This window comes from Atractosteus spatula, chromosome 6, assembly GCF_055471065.1.
Source record: "Atractosteus spatula isolate fAtrSpa1 chromosome 6, fAtrSpa1.hap1, whole genome shotgun sequence".
Classification (NCBI taxonomy): Eukaryota; Metazoa; Chordata; class Actinopteri; order Semionotiformes; family Lepisosteidae; genus Atractosteus; species Atractosteus spatula.
In genome coordinates this window covers 39,846,518-39,865,514 of record NC_142711.1, presented here as the reverse complement: position 1 = coordinate 39,865,514, position 18,997 = coordinate 39,846,518, and the positions used below count along the sequence as shown (strand labels likewise).

The following is an 18,997-nucleotide window of genomic DNA, read 5'->3' as shown; positions in this document are numbered from 1 at the left end:
GAAGGTTGCCCTGACTTCAGCCTCCGTGAAATACATGGCTGTATCATCAGCGGCTGCGAGCACGGGCGCCAGCGGTTCTGTGATTCCCTTCTCAAAGCGAGCGTAATAGGTGTTCAGCTCATCCGGGAGAGAGAAATGAGTTTCAGTGGATGTACTGCAACACTGCTTATTTTGGCTTTATGGTTTGTTATTGTCCGAATACTGTGCAACATTTGACGCACATCGGCAGAGGCAGCTTGTATTTCTATCTTGTTAGAGTATTGCCCTTTGGGGTCCCTGATAGCTCTCCATAGGTCATACCTTGCATTCTTATAAAGGTCCAAATTGCCAGAATTAAAGGCCTTCGATAGTGCCTACAGCTTATTTTGGATGTCAATGTTAAACCATGGTTTCTGGTTGGGGAAAAAGTAAACTGTTTTTGTGGGCACACAAATAAATTCGGTGACAACTGTAGTGTACTCATGCATGGCTTGAGTACAACTTTTAAACACTGCCCAGTCCACAGATTCAAAGCAGCCCTGCAGCACTTCATCTGTCTCCTACGTCCAGTGTTGTACTGTTCTTGTGGACACATTCTCCTGCTTCAGCTGATGAGCCGATTGTCCGAAATGCGGGTGATGGATAGAGCATTTGGTGTCCTTGATAGCTGTGCAGCAGTGATCAAGAGTATTTGCACCCCTTGTTGGACAGGAGACATGCTGGTCATATTTCGGAAGAACTTTCCGCAGGTTGGCCTGATTAATGTCCCCCGCAACAACACATACAGCATCAGGGTAAGCAGTTTCATAGCTGTTAGTGGTGGCATATAATTCACTGAGTTCTGTTTTCACGTCCGACCAAATGGAATACATATCGCACACATAATGACAGATGAAAATTCTTTAGGTAGGTAGAAAGGACGACATTTTCCGGAGAGCCAAATCGCTTCAGAATTTTCATGTCTGAACGCCAAGAGTTGTTTGTCATTAGACATACACCACCGCCTTTTTTCTTACCAGCCAAACCATGCGATAGTTGGAAAATCCATCAAGCTGAACGGCTGAGTCAGGTTGATTTGGGGTCAGCCAGGTCCCGGTGAGACAGAGAATATAGCAATCCCTGATGTCCCTCTGGTGGCTTAACCTTCCCCTTAGCTCGTCCATCTTGTTCTCCACGGACTGCACGTTGGCCAGGAGGACACTCGGGAGTGAGGTCCGGTAGCCCCGGCGCTTCACTCTTGCTTGAAGTCCTCCCCGTTTACCGCCGGCTCAGCTCTGAGTCAGGTGGGGGGTCCGAACGCAGAGGCACCAGAGATAGTTGATTTGTATTCAAGTAGGATATATCTGTGTTTAAATCGACGATTATCGATCCAATGTCCACAAGCACTTATTGGTCATAAATAATTTTTGGAAAGACAGTCTGGATACAAAAAGCCGACAATACGAAACAAAGACTTACAGACAACGAGCAACAAGTCGCAACTCTCCAGCGCCATGTTGAATTTTTCAAAGTGCTTATTTTGATGGGTCTTAGGGTCTTAGTGCTTATTTTGACATAGTAAAAGAATCTGGAGTGATGAGCTTAGCTCATACTATTGACAGCAGTTCATAAGCACTCCAGAAACAAAGGAAATGATCAGTGCGGATTCTATAAGTGCTAATAAGAGAAATCAGCACCACCCCCAGTGCACTGATTTCTCTCAGTACAAAAGAGAACTGAACAAGACAGAGAGCATCTACTCCAAGAGCGATATGGTAACATCTCTGGTGAGACAATAAGTTAGATTATCATAGAGACTGGTAAAGTCTGTTAATCAAAAACAGGCTACTTAAAATACCCTGACGGTTGATGGATCCGCTAGTGGTTTTAAAAAATAACTAAGAACTAAAACAGTAAAGTAGAATGGCGCAGGTTAAGGATTAAACTAGGGAGGGAAGGGTTAAAACTGTTTGAATAGTTTTTGTACATTTTGAAAGATTGTGAAACAGCTGAGTAAATTGGTAGAATGATTGTATAATGCCAACTAAAATAAAGCAGTACATTTTATTTTGAAGAAATTGAAGACGATAGTGCTCCAGCCTGGTTTCTTTTCCCATTTTGTGTTCTGGTGAGGTGTCCTTAATACATTGCATATATATACATTGCAACTATATACAGTATGTGTGGTAAATGCTCTTCACAGCAGTGTAAGCAACTGTAATAAAATTATTTTTAGCTGTTTGGTTCCTGCAATCAACACCTGCTGTTTATTTCTAAAAGGTTCTTTGTGATTTCTACTGGGAACTTGCTGGCATTCAATTAATGCTTTCAAGTTTATCGAGAAAGCTGGTGCCTGAGCCATGTGTCACTTAAAACATGGGAAACAACAGGGCTATTGATGAGGTGGACTGTTTCCCAAAATTTTTTGTTACATGGGAACGCTCTTGAGCTCACAAAGGAATAACAATAAGAGCATATTTTCAGAGTTTCTGCACAAGGTCTTTGTCTTATTATATTATTTCTATAACCCTATGACAGCCACAGCCTTAATAAAATTACAACACCCTAACCTTGGGGTTCCATTCTAACTCATTTTTGTCTTATCCTAGGGGTACAGCTTTTTTAGTTGTAGGATTGAGTATGTGTGGTCAGTGTGTACTCACAGAAAACAAAAACAATTTGAATTGCCATGATTCTGTAAATCAAGCTGTTATGTAAAATTGAATGTGTTCCAATTAATTCTGATTTTGTCTTTGTCTTTCAAGTCTCAGACTTTATGCAGAAAGTGAGCTGTATCTGTATAATTTCCACAGGTTTAATCACCTTGAGGAAAATACACTTCTCATATTCTCTCTTCTGCTGGATGTTGTAGACATTGCCTTCCCCCCATTATAGTGGAAATGTACTGTTGTACCTCTTTGAAAGAAACCATCAGAGATTTCATGCAGTGTGATTTCACTAAACTGTTAAGTAACAATTGTTTTTAGTCTGAAAGCTAAATCATGTGTAAAGTGTCTATATAATACTTCTCTATTTAGTCTACAAAACAGGTCACTAGGTTTCCAAGCCTTAGAGATTTATAAAATAAGTTCACATGATATCCCAAAAGTATGCTGAGCCATTCAGGCAGATATAATTGTTAGAGATTAATTAGATAGAATATCCTTCCATTCCACGTGATTGTTCTATGGCTCAAGGGAGAGAGTCACTAGTATGGAAAAATACATACCGTTCCGTAGCAGTGGTGGGCTTGTGTGAAGCTGCCATGTTGTTTCCCACTTTGAGCAAACACTGGACTGTGTCCTGACTTTGATGTTGGCATTTTAACTGCTGCTAGTAAAGACATACATCCAAAAGTAATGTTACGTTTTTAATTTATTTTTTTGTACAAGCTGTTGTGTGGAACAACACAAAAACATGACATTTAAACAATTTATTTATGTGAGCTTTTTCTTTGTCTTATATAAAAAATGCCTTATACTGTAGGCATTTTTTCCTTGTCAGAGCGTGTTTTGGTTTGCTTCAGTAAACAAGTAAATACAATTTCTAACATTCTAGTGATTTTTTGGGTGAGGATAAGGGTGTTGCGGACAGGGTCTGCCATCCGTGTCGGGTTCTGTAGTAGACCCTATGCGATGGGGTAAGAGCTGGAGGAAGCAGGAGGTGTGGTATGGGAAAACACACAGGGGTTTAATAGTGCACAAAATAACGGTGACAGTCCGTGAGACACTGAGCTGGGGAGACAAAGAGTGGCGTCCAAATCCGAGCAGGTCCGAAGGAGGGTCAGGGCACAGTCCAAGAGTCCATTAGCAAGAGATCCATCCTGAGACGTGATGAGGTTAAAATCCCCGGGAATGGGGAAAACACGAACAGACAACCAACATGGAGATCCTGGGATAGCTGGGCGAGATCCTCCTGACCCCATGCTCAGAACACAGGATGTGTCGGGGATGAGGCATACTGTATGCCCTCAGGAGACGGACGTAGGGCACCCCGGTGCTAGGTGGGCCTCGTGACTTCCTTACCCTTATGTTGAGCCCTGAGCCCTGGAGGAGATAAGAATAAAGAGGGGGAGACACAAGGCACACCTGGAACAGATATAAACGATCACAGGGAACTATTGACAGGAGTAAAATGGAGCACCCTCAAGGGGAGGCATGTCAACCATAACAAAGGGGCTATTTTTTATTCTGTGAGGTTTTCTAGCTGGCAATTGGTGTATTTTTCACAGGAGACAAATGAGAAATGTTGCTCTTCTGATTTCAGTTTTCTGTCTTTCTCATTCTTTTTCATTTTTTGTATTTTAGCAGCTTTTGTAAATAAACCTCAGAGAGTTGCTCTTTTGTAGTTTACTAGCTAACTGAATCTAAAATTTCATCCTGTGTTTTCTCACGCTCTAGAGTCTGGGCCTGAGCTACCTGGCTGTTCCAGGCGTTCACAACTCAGATACCCTATAACTGTGGAAAGAATTGCTTCTGTCCTCTGTCCTCAACTCCTGTGTAGACCCTCTCCATACTGTATGTCTTATACTTTTTCTTTTCAGATCAAGTCTCCAACCAACTTCCTTTGTTTCAGATTGAACGTTTCCTTAGACCTGTCATGACACAACAATCCCCTGAGCTCATGAATAATTTCCTGTTGCTCTTCTTTCAGGATTTAATTTCAAATTATTATACATATATAACATTTTATATCTCTCTTTGAAATATTTTATTTAAATGAAAGTACAGCTTTACAGTGCACTATAATAATGTAATTTAGAATTATATACTGTACACCTTCTCCCTTGGGTTGTGCAAGGCTCTATGTACGCAATTTCAACCTTAATGTAAAACCACCTGTGTGTCCCATAACAAAATTTTGTAGGTTTTTGTTATGCACATAAAAAGCAAGTAGTGCTGCAATGTCCTTCTGAGAAGGAATAGTGCGTTGTACAGTACATTTCATTGATTTAATGCAGGGGGGATAACATGTGCCTATTATATTGTGCTTTTTCATTGACTACTGTGAGTAAGCTGTATGTCAGGGAAGCCCCGTAAGTGATTTCATTATTTACAGTGCTCTATATAAAGGAAGTGTACAGTGTAAGGTAATGAAATGTATGGTATTTATAGATTCATTAAAAGGTTAAAAGTTCTCTTTGAAAAATTTACTCTATATTTTTAAGTGTATGCTATAATATATTACAGGGTTTTAAAGTATTTTTAATTGCTCATTATTTCATTTCTCTCCCCCTACATAAACAGGGGGATGTTTCCTTTCTTTCGCGTACCTGCTTCATGGACTGCTACCTACTGCTTCAGCCTCTATTGCTTTCTACCCCCAGCCTTGATTAGTACGCACGGCTGTTAACCATTAAAGGACTAGGATATCCTTTTGTGTGGTATGGTGACCAAAACTGAAAACAGTATTCAAAATGAAATTGTTCTTGTAAGGCATTAAATTAAAGTAAACTTCTTAGCTACAGTATATACTCAAGCATTCTGTTACTTTTTTCATTCTTACCTACAGTACATAGATTCTTGCTGTTCAGTACCACTCCTGTGATATACGGTACATAGTTTTTGCCTTCTGTGGGGATCACTTTGCAATTAAACAGAATCTAAATCTGGAGATTAATATAGAGGATGGGAAGAGTAACACACCTAAAATGGAACCTTATGGTACACCACAACTTACTGTATATCAGCACCTTAAAAATAAATTTTTGTTTCCTGTTTGTTAACCAGTTTGTCAGCCCATGAGCACGTCTTATCAAATTTTGATTTTGAAGATTAACATTTTATGAAGGACTCTATCTAAAGTTTATTGAACCTCCTGCATCTGAATTAAGTATTCTTCAACAATTGTACATACACATTGGCCCAATACTTCATTTCACTGTGACCTGCAGTTTTCAGATTTTCATAAGCAGAAACATTAGCTCATTCCCTACATCTTATGGGATAACTGCTTATTCAATAAGTTTAATAAAGAAATAGGTGCTTATATACAGCTGGGGAGCACTAGATAACTACTGTATTATTAAATTATTCTTCATCGTATTGCACACAGTAGATGCCAGTGCCTTCAGGCATATACTGTCACTTTATAAAAACATTGTAATGCAATATATATTACTAGCTTTTTTAATAGGGAGTAAACCATGCAGTCAATAATTTGGTTTAACCATAAAGATCTTTCTAGAAAGTGTGAAATTATATCCTGGGAAATCACCTACAAGGGCGCTGTTGGGTTTCAGCTGTTTTTGCCTTTGATCTCAGTTATTTTTCTCAGAGATGCAGGTGGGTAAGATGGGCACCAGTTTTCAGCCACATAACATGGCAGGATACTCCTTGAAAAAGCTACAGGCAACCTGTCAGTCCATCTGGCGTTCCCTCCACTGCCAATTACCAGGAGTTTCAGAGGTTGTGGAGGCCTTTCAGCCTCACTGAAGTGACTTCATCTGTACTGAAACTTTGAAGCAGCAGATGTAGGAAAGTTCATTCCTATTGGAAAGGGGGAACATTTTAGATATATATCAGAAACCATATCAGGGTTTGGCATTACTTGTATAATTGCACCTCTTTCTTTTTTATTTTCTTTTTGTAATAGTAATTCTAATAGTCTTTTCAAAGTCTTTCACATTATCTTGATCTTGGTAATACTGCTTCTATAGTACATTAATAGTAAGCAAACACATACTAGATGAATGCCATTGCTAATGTCTATGGACATTTTTCAATTGCCTGAGTCAGCTGCACAGTGATTTTTTGAAACAACACTATGGGATTACTTCTGCATATTTACTATTTTTGTTCAAACCAAAATGTTCGAGAAATTGTGCAGTCATCTTAGAGGTTAATTAGAGGTGGATGGTGGAAGGGAGTCCCCATTACCTTTAAAGCGCTTTGAGTGGTGTGTCCAGAAAAGCACTATATAAGTGTAAGCAATTATTATTATTATTAATTACCTGCTATAGTTATAACTGTTACAATTCAAGGTGTATTGTTTTCAGAAATAAAATATATATATTTATACAGTACAGTATACAGTATGTAGAATACAGTACTTACACTGATGCTATCATTATTAAAAATAAGGTAACCTTACTTTTAAGAATAATAAGAATACATTCTTATTATTAAACAAAAAAGTTAAACAAAAAAGTGCTTCAGGCAGTCTGTGACTTTTACCAATATGTTTAGCCCCAGTAATTTGAAGATGACATTTTAAAGCTGGTTTGCTAACCTTTTTACAACCTTTAAAACTTTACAAACCTTAACACTGTTGCAAGTAAAATAAGTGTTTAGTTATCCCAGAAACATTCTGTCATGTAGACAACCAACCTGTGGGTGTAATGATCCTGCTGCTCAGTAAGACTGGCAGCACATCGTGAGGCATAAGCTGAACCCACAAGTGGACCAAGGACAGATGAAACCCTTTAGGGGAACTGCAGGCAGCACATTGACAGGAGAGCACAGCGGTGGTGCAGGCAAGTAGTCTGGGTGCTGCTGCAGTCTAGGGATCCATGGAATCGTTGCAGTTCAAGGTCATTGTCGATTCCATCTTTTGTCCAGCTAGTGTTTCCAGATTATGCCTCACGATCCACTGCTGGTGTAACCAAGCAGCAGGATAATTATAGTATAACAGAGCCCTGAGCTGAGACAGAGCACCCCTTAAATATCAATGAAAAATCACTTGAAGCAGGCAAAGTAGTTATTTGCTTCCAGGTGATCCAGGTCCCCTGTCAAATCGGTGTCCATGACAACTGGTGCTGAGTGACAGGTGGGTGGAGCAGTGGCCAGCTGCCACACCAATGCTAGAGTATCATACTCAACCCCACAGAGTAGCAGTGAGGTTGAGTATGACAGCAGGCTTGTTCTCTGTCATGTATCTTTGCTTTTGTTTTTAACATTTGATAGCTGAATATTGTCATATAAAAAGAATTGGTGAAGTTCCATGGCTTTTATATTAATCAATTATCCAAATGATATGCTTGTTGCATTTCAAATTCAGGAGGTTCTAATCAGCTATTAAACTCCCAGCCTCTCTCACCTATGACCTGAACCTCACAGTGCCTTCTCTCTTACCAAAACTCAAACACACATTGATATCTACCTCTACCTCAAATGTCAAGAAGCTCACTCCCCATAATTTTCTATCCCTTTGATCCTGTGTATGTTTTTGCACATCTGATGTTGTTTTGCACATTACTTGTTACCTGTTGTTGTTTTGCACATTACCTGTTGTTGTTTTCCACACTGCCTGTTGTCTCTGTCTTTCTCTTCTTATACAATTGTATTGTTGTTGTTTTTTTTGGACTTCTTACCATCTGAGAGCTAGCTAAATAGCATTTCGTTATACCGTATACCTGTATACTGTATGAGTATACTGACAATAAACTTAAACTTGAACTTGAGCTGAGCTCATGTGGTATGACAGACTGCCACCTCTACAGCTTTGCAGCTCCCTCAAAAACCCTGCAGTCACAGGGTTCACTCCCACATGGCATGTCAGAAATATCATGAGCTCAAGGCCACCCACAGCCACATGGAAAACCTGTATTGATTCACCGTACCCTAGATACAAACTGTGCTATCTCCAGTTTTTAGTTCTTTTTCTCTGTGTTTCACATAATCTTAAAGGCTAATGAGGACTGTGTTGTAGAACTTAATATTGACACTGTCTTTTGCATTTCCTTATTAGTACTAATATATGTAGCAACTTGTTTTGTCACATTCCCTTTTTTGATCTAGAAATATAATAACATTCAAAGCCTTTAGTGGGTTCATAAAAGTCCCTGCTGTGAGTGAGTGATATCACTTTGATGACACTGCACAGTGTTCAGACTTATCCATCAGAACCAACGCTCACTTCAAAGTGTACAGAAACTGTGAGGTATCTGTGATAGACATTTATATTTACTCATTTACTTTGTGTCCAACATAAAAAACTGTAAAAAATGACAGAAGGAAAGTCATGCAGGTACTGTATAGCCACTGATTTGATTTAAGGGCATTTAAGAGATAATGGAAGATTTCTTGTCTTTTGAGGAATTATGAATTTAAATGAAACTATGTTTGAAATAAAATCTGCTAAATCCATTATTCAACATAGTGAAGACATCAGAAATTTGTTAATTCATTGCTGGGAAAGACAGGTGTTAAAATGAAAAAAAATCATGAGGACATAACAGCATGTCCAGGCAGTTTTCTGTATACAAAGTAGGTGGTGAATTCCATAATAGCTTTTATTTTGTGTGTGGAAACTGTGAATGTGATGAAATTCTCTACAGGCAATAGCAAAATGTTGCTAAGAGGACATGACATTTTATTAATTTTAGATCATAAGTTTGGGGGAATCAATAAATGGATTAACCGTAAAATGACCACATTGATATGTTATGCATCGAACTAACTGCATATGAGCAGTGAAAGAAAAACAAGAAGGTTGAAATTCAAGAACATTTTGCAATGTGAAATGTGGAAAAAAGTTGTCATAGACCCCGTTTTACTGGTAGTGCCTGTGGAGCCTGGTGCGTAAGTGACACTGAAGTACACCAGATTTTTCCAGAAAAAAACCCAACTATTTTCTGACTCAGAAGAGTCCCAAGGATTCTTTCTGAAAATGGCAAAAAAATCATCCAAAGTACAGGTAAGTCTAAATCAGTAGTTTAAATTCATAGAGTGAGCACAACAAAACTTTGTCTCCCTAGAGCTGTAGAATTAATGCTCAACACCATTCGAAGCCTTCTTTTAATATAAAAGATCCTTCTTCTATTTGCTTCTAAGCAACATAATGCTCATTGCTTAAACATAGAAACCAGATTGCAAATGTTCCAAGATGAACCAGAATAGTGCAGTACAATACAGAGAAAAACAGAAAAACCTTCTGCAGGAATAACCAGAAATTCACTGATTATAAAGGAATAAAGATGGTGACTTATTTTACCTGATGGTTTTCTTCTTAGTGCTTAATGTCAATCATATTATTTTTACAACCAGCATGATTTACACTACATGCACTAATGTGAGGTGAGCTCCACATTCTTGACCCTTTCTTGACCAACAAGCTCACCCCTCACAGTTCACGACTCTCATACTCATATTACTCATTTGCTGCCCATTCCAGTCTCTCCCAAGTGTTTCATTTCACATTGTAATGAACACTAATAACATCACAAGTAATTTTTACCCCATCAGCTGCAAAATGCAGTGCGGCAGTTCAGTAGCTCTGTGGCTCAGGATCTGCACCTGTGACTGGAAGGTTGCTGGATCGTATCCCGCAGCTGGCAGAGAAATCCTACTGTGCTGGGCCCCTGAGCAAGGCCCTTAACCCCAACTGTTCCAGGGGTGCTGTATAAATGGCTCACCCTGTGCTCTGACCCCAAGCTTCTCTCCCTGTCTGTGTGTCTCATTGAGAGCAAGTTGTGGTATGCGAAATGACAAATTCATAATGCAAGAAATTGTATATGACCAATTAAGTGACCTTAAAATCATGGTTGAAACGGACTATGTTTAGGAGCCTTGACTTATTTTACTACCCAGGAGTCCCTCTGATTTGGGGGTATGTAGGTCTGAGGCTACAGCAATGAGTATGATCATGAAGTTACATAAAAAACAGTGAGAAAAAGCAAGAATGAATGGTGTTTTCATAGATGAGGGTAAGAATGGCAGGCTACCCTTATTGTGAGACTGAATTATTTGCAATGAGTGTGTTGATGATATTGTAATTATGTACTTGAGCCTCTCCTGACTTTAATATTTTCCTTGTTCTGGTCTCTTCACACTTTTTGGCTATGGCTGAAGGTCTTCGAGTCTGTGTGTTCACAGGAAGAAATGCCTTTGTCAAGTCAGATTCTCATCTATTGCCTATTCCAGGCTCTCCCCTGAGTGTTTAATTTTAATGCCCACTCAGTGCCGCTCAAAATATGTGCCAACAACAATTGTCAGTGTGTGCCTCTCTTTCCTGCGTTGTGCAGCAGAAAACCTCCACCTGACAGGGAGACCAGAGCTATAGCTTGCTTGGTTTAAGAAACCTGTCTGAGAATGCTGATGAGAAACAGATGGCAGTCAAACACTAAGCATTGTGGAAAATAAGTAACCAACTTATACTTAACATAATCAGGAAGCAACAACTTAGAGTGGAGTGGCTCTGTAACGGAATCTGCAGAGGCATCTCTCTGTGGTGCCAGGCATGAAATGAGTGTTATTGGGAAGCAGCCTGAAGACTGTCAGAAAGATGAGCAATGGAAGAGCTGATAAATACTCTCTAGACATAGCTGTACGACAACACTGAGTTATGGGAAGTACAATAATTTGATGATGTTGGCCTCTAGAGTTCCAATGTCAAGACATTTAATTTCGCCTGTCCTTTTGTGGTTTACTTTTAGTGCCAATAATAAAATTCATCTTAAATATATTTCTGGTAAGAAACTATTATAATCTCCATACTCTCCAGTAAAAAAAAAGCACAAATGGAACAGTCTTGAGGGACTTGGTATGCCACCCTTCCCAAGAGGTCCCCAGTAAAGTCTTTGCCAGTCTAGGGGTATTTTCACAGGAGGTTTATGAAGAAGACTGTATCTATGTAACCAAGGGAACAATTAGTTGCTCTTCTCTGCTCCCCCATCTGTTTAATTTTCCCTCGGCTGGAGCCATTTACAGGTACTGGACAAAACATGAAAAAAAAAACAATGTAACAATGCCATTGACATCCTGGAAGACATCATGCCCAGCAGGAAAGATGCATATGCAGCAAGATACTGTAGGTGAAGATCAACAGTTAGCATAGACCTTGCTTTTTAGGAGAATTAATTCACCCAAACCATACCAGAAAAACACACCCTGAAACAGTACAAAGCCTCCAGAATCCTTGGTTCTCTTTTGGAACCAAGCACTCCGGGCTGTAGAGTTTTTTAGGTTAGAGCCCTCATCAGTTTGTTGTTTAGAATGGGGAAGGATAATTCAACTGACCCTATCACATTTCTGCACTAAATGGTAGTCCATTGCCTGTGCTCTTTGCACCTCTGGATTTGCAAATTCTGGTCATCTTGCTCCTAGCACACAGTTTGAAATTGGAGGAAACTTGATCTGCAGTTGCTCAACTGTTTTGCCTTGCACTTCAAATGCTTCTGTCCACTGTCGCCCTCATGAGGTTTTTCCCTTGGAGTTCCATGTTGACATCAGCATATGGTCATGTCCATCCCTCTTTCAGCATCATGCTAGCCATAATTATTGGGAACCAGGTCTGTCTAGCATTTTATACATGATTCTACGCACGCTGGGTCAATATTGCTTAATGCTTAAAACCTGTGTTTTCTTGCTTTCAATATAACTGGTGCCTCTGATTTACTCAGGTGTTTAGATTTTTTTTCCTTTGTTTAAATACATTATATTAACATGAATAACATTCATTATTATCTTTATTTTGCTTAAAGATTGCACTGCTTATACCGTAGCTTAGAGGAGCTGTTAAACAAGGGCTTCAAACTATTTACAGTACAGTATGATGTTATTTTTTGTATTTCCCTTTCTTTCTCAAGGAAAACCAGCTTTGTAAATATATGATTCTGTGCTTTGATGACAACATTAGAATCGCTTGATTTATTTTTTAAAGGATCTCCAATTATTTGTCTTCCATGCTCTTTAGTATGGATTTGGCAGTTTAATCTTGGTGTTCACACTCAAACCGTGATAAAGACAACATCACAGACTTGCCATCTACCTCTGCTCACACTATAAGCTCACTGCATTAATGGCAGATCAAGGGCATCAGACTGACAGCTGAAGGTGCTGTTGCCAATACACTGCAAGCACACAGGTGCCTGGCAAACCAAAGGTAGTGCTGTATTGGTAAACTGAGCCCACCCAACCCTACATCCCAAACCCATTTACGTCCTGTCACTTGGAGATTCTCAGTCTTAGTAGCTTCTAAACCAGTTATGAATGCAGCATGTTCAGTATTCTCTGAACTGACCTAGCCACTTAGATTGTCAAGCCATCTTTTCATGTTTATCTTTGTGAGACTGAATTATTTATGAAGTGTATGTTAACCATGATTCCCTGATGTTGAAGGAAGCTAATTACAGAGAGACTGGCCTCACTGTTGTCCTAAGTACATGGCATTGCTTTAATCAAATTTCAGTTAGTGCATGATTCAGCCTGTCCTTTTTGGAAATGAGAAGCCATCAACTTGGCATGATAGCTCTGTCTTTTATTTTTTGTTTGTGTAAGGGAGATTTTTTAGAGCCAAATGAATTCCAAGATGTGTCAAGCCAACAATACATGCAGTCAGGGTTATGGGTTATTTCTCTTTAGAGAAGCAGAAATAAGCACAGCATCTGAGTCCAGATGAACTTGGATCACTCATCCAGTCATCTCTTGGGTGACAGGCAGAGGCTAATGGAGAGTGGTGTGTTCGCTGGAAAGTCCGGCTTGTACAAGCTGTGCACTGCCGTTTGTTTTCTTGAGATGGAACACACCAAAGCATTAACATGATATCAAAATGAAAACAGTTTTCCAGCAACAGTGTTCAACTTTAAAATTGTACTTCACTTTAAATCAGTACTAACAATTAAAATAGTATTAATTCCTAGATGGAGAATCCATTCGTAACAGCTTTGTCTCTTAGCTCTGCAATAATATTTCACTTAATATTTTGAGTGCATGAGTCCTGTACCTCTCATCCTTGACTTTTAAGATAAACGCTGGCTTTACAAAATGTTTTAGAATTTTGTCTAGTGTTCACACAGAATGGGAGGATCAGACATAATAGTTAACTGTGCTAAATCCCACATCAACCATATTGCACATTCTGTCAAAGAAAGCAAATTATTTGAGCTTTTCATATTTGTTGGACCACTCTTAAAGCAAGGCTTTACCTTATATATCCAGGTTTTCGACGTGTTTGCTGGAGGCAAACTATCCCTGTACAATGATTTAATACTATCTCCAGTACACAATGTCCTACACAGCTGTGGGTTGGATCCCCTTTTTATTTTGTAGTATTTGGTTGTTGTACTCTGCCACTTGGGGTGAGTGTGAAGCTCAGACAGGTGTTATTGCTCCTATACAGTAGCCTGAGGGCTTAGTCATCATGGTTATAATTCTAAAGTTCTCCGTTAGTGCTAAGATTTTCATGCATTTGAGATTTTTGTCAGCTGTATTTTACTCTCTGCTGATCTCACAGGATCGCAGCAGCCTGGCACGCAGCACTATGGTGACCCTGGAGGACTGGTGATGAACCCCATTGCTCCAGCTCTGCAAGTCCAGCCTAACTCACCTCACCTTATCCCACCCTATCCACCTCCTCCATCCTACTGCAACCAGCCCCCACCATCCTACGAGCAGGTACTGAAGGCCTCAGAAAAGAAGCAGAGCTCCTGAAAGGACTGCTCTACATGCCTTTTTTCCCCCCTGAAGGACAAAGGTGGTTGTTTTCTTTTTTTATTTTTATTTTTTTTAAATAATGGTGAGACCTGTTTTCAGTCAGGAGAAGGAAAAGATGCCTTTGTCTAAAGCATAGGTTTTGCACAAGAGTATTACCCGAGCAGAACAGGAGCCCCTATTTGGTAAACCAAATCACATCTTGTGCATATTTTCTAAATATGAAGCTTCATTGTGTACAGCTGGGGAAATGTAAAGTTTTTTATTTATAATATTCTTTTAAGTATTTTCAGATGTTTTCCCTTTATTAAAAATCCCATTAAAAAATTGAAAAGTTTTGAAAAAGGAAAATGTTTTATTGACAAGTAAGATGCTATTAGCTACTGAAACTGTCTTTTCCTCATTACCCAGAGGGTAATGCCATACTGGCCATAGTGCAAACATGGTGGTATTAACCTTTGTGCCCTACTTGATTACCAATGAAATAGACTGGATTTATTGGACCAAAGGATTCAGCTGTTAAACAGAGTTTTATACGTTAAGATTTAAAAAAATGAAAAGGGACTCATTTTTGGTAACTAGGTGGCGGATCGACTTGTATAGAGTGCCTGGAAACCATTATTCATGCCTGGCAGGCCACAGACTAGCAAAGATCATCATAGAGGACTGTCCTCTCTTCTGAAGACCTGCTGAGTTAGTGATGAATGCAGAATCCAAAAATAAGGCACAGAAGCTGTATAAACTGGAACAGTACACAGCTGAACAAAGAGTAGAAATTCATTTGTGAGTGAACTTACTGTGATTCTTCTCATCCAGCAACAGGTACCACCACTGAGCTCATGATTTATGTTTTTATTTTATTATTGAGTTGTTTTACTTTTAAGTCAATTATTTTAAAAAGAACTTTGCCTTGCTTAAAGCCATCTTATTTGTTTGCAAACCAACACAGTGGTTATGAATTTTTACAGGCAGGGCATAGAGAGTAGCACCTCACAGACTGTGGGGAGAAATGAACATGTATCAGTGGACGGAAATCAAAGTAAAAGACACTTCATTTGAAAAAGTAAACACAGATAGGACTAAACTTTCAAAACCAATTTTAAGGATATTTGGTGAATCACTGCCTTTGTAATCTGTGATTATAATTTTCCAACAATAGTTTCGAAACACTACAAGACAACATATGTTTCTACATTTTCTTGAATTAAAAAAAGCCATTACACAAATTCAACGCGATTGAGGTAGATTTAAATTGTAACTACTGAGAGGAGATACTTGTACACAAATATACATATGTGGCTAGATGAATTTGATTTCCTGTTGAATCACAGTACAATAAGACTGTGTAAAAAAATATTTCCAGTTTAAATTAATTTAGTAAACTTACTGATTTTAGCGGCAAGTCTGTACTCATGAATGGTCTGAGATGTTCTGTGAATCATTTTATCTGGGTTTCATTGCCACCACATCTGTATACCAAAAATGATTGCTCTGAAAAAAAAAGGACTTGAGTTCTATAACATGCAGTACTGTATACAGGTGTTCATTTACTGAATCAAACTGAGGGGTGTGACTTTTTATTGTTGATTTTCCTCTAAGAATTCTCAGTAGGTTATCGTCCTCTTTTCTATCAAATCCCTCATTTAACAGAATTCCTAGATTTCTCTTATCAACTGAAATAAAGCCCCTAGAGGTTCTCCTGAACTTTGTCACTAGGCTGGACAGGTAAGGGGCATGATTTGTGCTTTCTCCAATATACTGCACACACCTAACATACACAACCATAGAGGCAGAAATGTGCACTCACACAAGAGAGGTTTGATATTTGTTCATTTTCTGCTGTATTGTGTTAAAGATTTGTTAACTGGTGTTACTTTTTTCTGTAGCTTTTAAAGCTGGAACATTGTGGTGAAAAATGCAGACACAAAGTTAGACACAATGTGACTGAAAGTTTATTAACAAAGTGTTATTGTATTTATTTTATAGTTATTGGGTATTAGTTATGCTAGCTTAAGTTTAGATTTAATCTATGCAATATGGAGATGGTTTCATGGTTTTTCATTTGAGATAGGAATTCCTTTTGTTGTTGGTGGGGTGTTGTGGTGTCCTCTTTCAGTAATATTACAATACAACAACACAATTTTTGATTATGAAATTTAAAAAGTTTAAAATAAACTCTTTCCTGTTAGAAACAAGTTTGTTTTGATGTTTTTTTTTCCTTGGGGGTAGGAGGCTGTTACCCATGTAATTCATCATCCTTTAACCTGGAGTTTAAAAATGTGGTGCAAAATGTAATGATTTTGTTGTTTTTTTCATTAATACATTTTATGAAATTAAATGTAATATTAAATTAATACAATTAAATTATTTTTTTTCAAACTTTACATGGAATTAATAAATTAATGGTGTATTTAAGACTGCCCTTTTGCAAAAGAAGCAAAACAATGCATTGATTTTAATTCATTCTATTTATGCTATTGACAGTTTCAGCTTAAAATAATATTAGTTTTATGTTTAGTTATGCTGCTGAAAAAACACTTTTTATGTTTTTCCAGTTTTCTTCGAGTTGTTAAGTTTGATGACCTTTGTTTTTATGGGCACTTACATGGAATCTTGTGGAGATTACTTTTTGATATCTTGAATGCAAGGTACTGAAAACATATCCTTTCGATGGTTTAAAACATTACTTCACAGACATGAATGTTTCGAACTTACATTGGGAGCATTTTCTAAGGATATCATTTGGGATATTTGATATGTCTTGGAGTTTTTCCCATTTGTTCTTTAATGTTTTAGTTTCAGCTTCTTTCTGCCAATTACTGTGGTCAGCCCTGGTGTTGGACATCAAGGCCAGCACTTGAGTGCTACCTGTGTGGAGTTCATATGTCCTCATGGGTTTCCTCCAGGTGCTCCAGTTTCCTCCCACAGTCCAAAAAGAACCTTTTAGGTTAACTGGTTTCTGGGAACATTAACCCTGGTGTGTTAATTTGTGTATGTCTGTGTCCTGCAATGGACTGGCATCCCATCCAGGGTGTACCCTGCTTTGTGCCTGTTGCTTGCTGAGATGGGCTCCTTCTGCCTTGCAACCCTGAATTAGATGAAGCAGTTAGAAAATGGATGGAAGGGTAAATTGTAGCATTTTTCAGTCATGGTCCCATTTTTCTACTTAATATTCACAGCATTTTAGGAACTGAAAATAATGTAATGATAAAAGGGTAAAAAAAACTACTGTTATGTGCACCCTTTAAATCTGTACCCAACTTGATTCTAAGTTGCTGTGGATAAAAGTCTGCCAGATGAATGTACATGTAAGTTAAGAGACTTATTGGTTAAATGAAGAGATTAATAATTAGAACTACTGATAGGAGTCATGAACAGCGCAGAACCCCCCGAGGAAATGGGGTCAACACTGAAGGTGTTACAGACCCAAGAGCGAAGGCCAGGAGAGAGGCCGGCTAACTGCACCTTGGACTAAGATTGGGGGGCTGGCACAGCCAGACCGAGGGCGAATTGTGCACTTAAGTCCCTCAATCAGAAACTGGAAGCAGGGGCTGCTGAGGTGTTGCACACCAGGAAGAGAATGGAAGCAGTTATTACTGGCACTAAAATAATCTTGCAATAATTGAAAAAGACATCATAAATCATCATTAATTTTTAAAACTGGGTTCTTAAAGAACCTTATTAGCAATAATTACTGTCAATTAAACTAAGTGCATTTTATAACTCAATAGAGAAAATTCCATACATTCTTACAGTACAAATGTATTTAATTGGAATGACCTAAAAAAGGGGGAAAAGCATTGTAAATATAGATCGATCCTGTGTTATTGTTGCAAGTACATGAGGAATTTGATTGGATTTTTTTTAAAAAAAGGTTTGCCTGCTAAGAGAAAGAACATAAGGCTATAAACAAGTCATTTGCCCCATATCGCTCTTTTGAATACAAGTACTGTATCTATTATTGAAAAAAGCCAGGGTATTGTAGATTTAATGACATGGCTACCAAATGTAGTTTGACCCACTCTCCTCAGTTTGAAAATACCTCCCATGTAGTTTTCACTTGTGCCCTCTGGTTCATGCGTCGCTGTTCCATTGGGAAGAGTCAGTGTCTTTGAGGACTCCGAAGACCCGATCTGATTTACTTCATAATTTTCTCTGTTCAAAACTAAAATTATTTTATCCTCCCAGTGTAGGTCTTTAAGCCTCGGAATGTATCTGGTAGCTCTTATCTGGCCTGATTTCAGGGGAACAATACAGTATATAGGCCATTGACAAACATTGTAAAATAGACTAAAGGCGGGCTTTTTAACATAACATGGGACATCTTTTAATAAGATATCCTGAAATATCCATTTGCCTTTAAGCTAATCTGGCCTTATAGACATTTTGTCAATATGAACAAGTAATAGGTTTATTCCATGCTGAAAAGAGAAGAGAGAAAACACGTTTTGGCTGTGGAGTCTTCTTCGAGTGTTCCTTGTTCTATTTTGTCAATATGTTGGAATACTATTTCACTATGCTTTCTATCAGAATTGTCCCTCTATGCACATACTTTGTATCATTTTGCTTAAGTGTCAGTGTCATTTTGCTTAATTGACCGTGACACACTTGAGTGACTTTGACTGTGAAATAGGTAGATCCTCATAAGGAAGAGCATTAATAGCCTATGA

General features: G+C 38.5%; 1 protein-coding gene across 1 annotated transcript in view; it reads left to right on the top strand.

Moving 5' to 3' along the window:
- Nucleotides 1-16,519, top strand: part of vopp1b (VOPP1 WW domain binding protein b) — a 99,801-nt gene extending 83,282 nt beyond the window's left edge. The window contains exon 5 of the mRNA XM_088919590.1: nucleotides 14,131-16,519. Within this exon, the coding sequence (XP_088775716.1) occupies nucleotides 14,131-14,327 (197 nt within the window). The 3' untranslated portion in view covers nucleotides 14,328-16,519. The remainder of the gene's footprint in view (nucleotides 1-14,130) is intronic.
- Nucleotides 16,520-18,997: the final 2,478 nt, after the last annotated feature.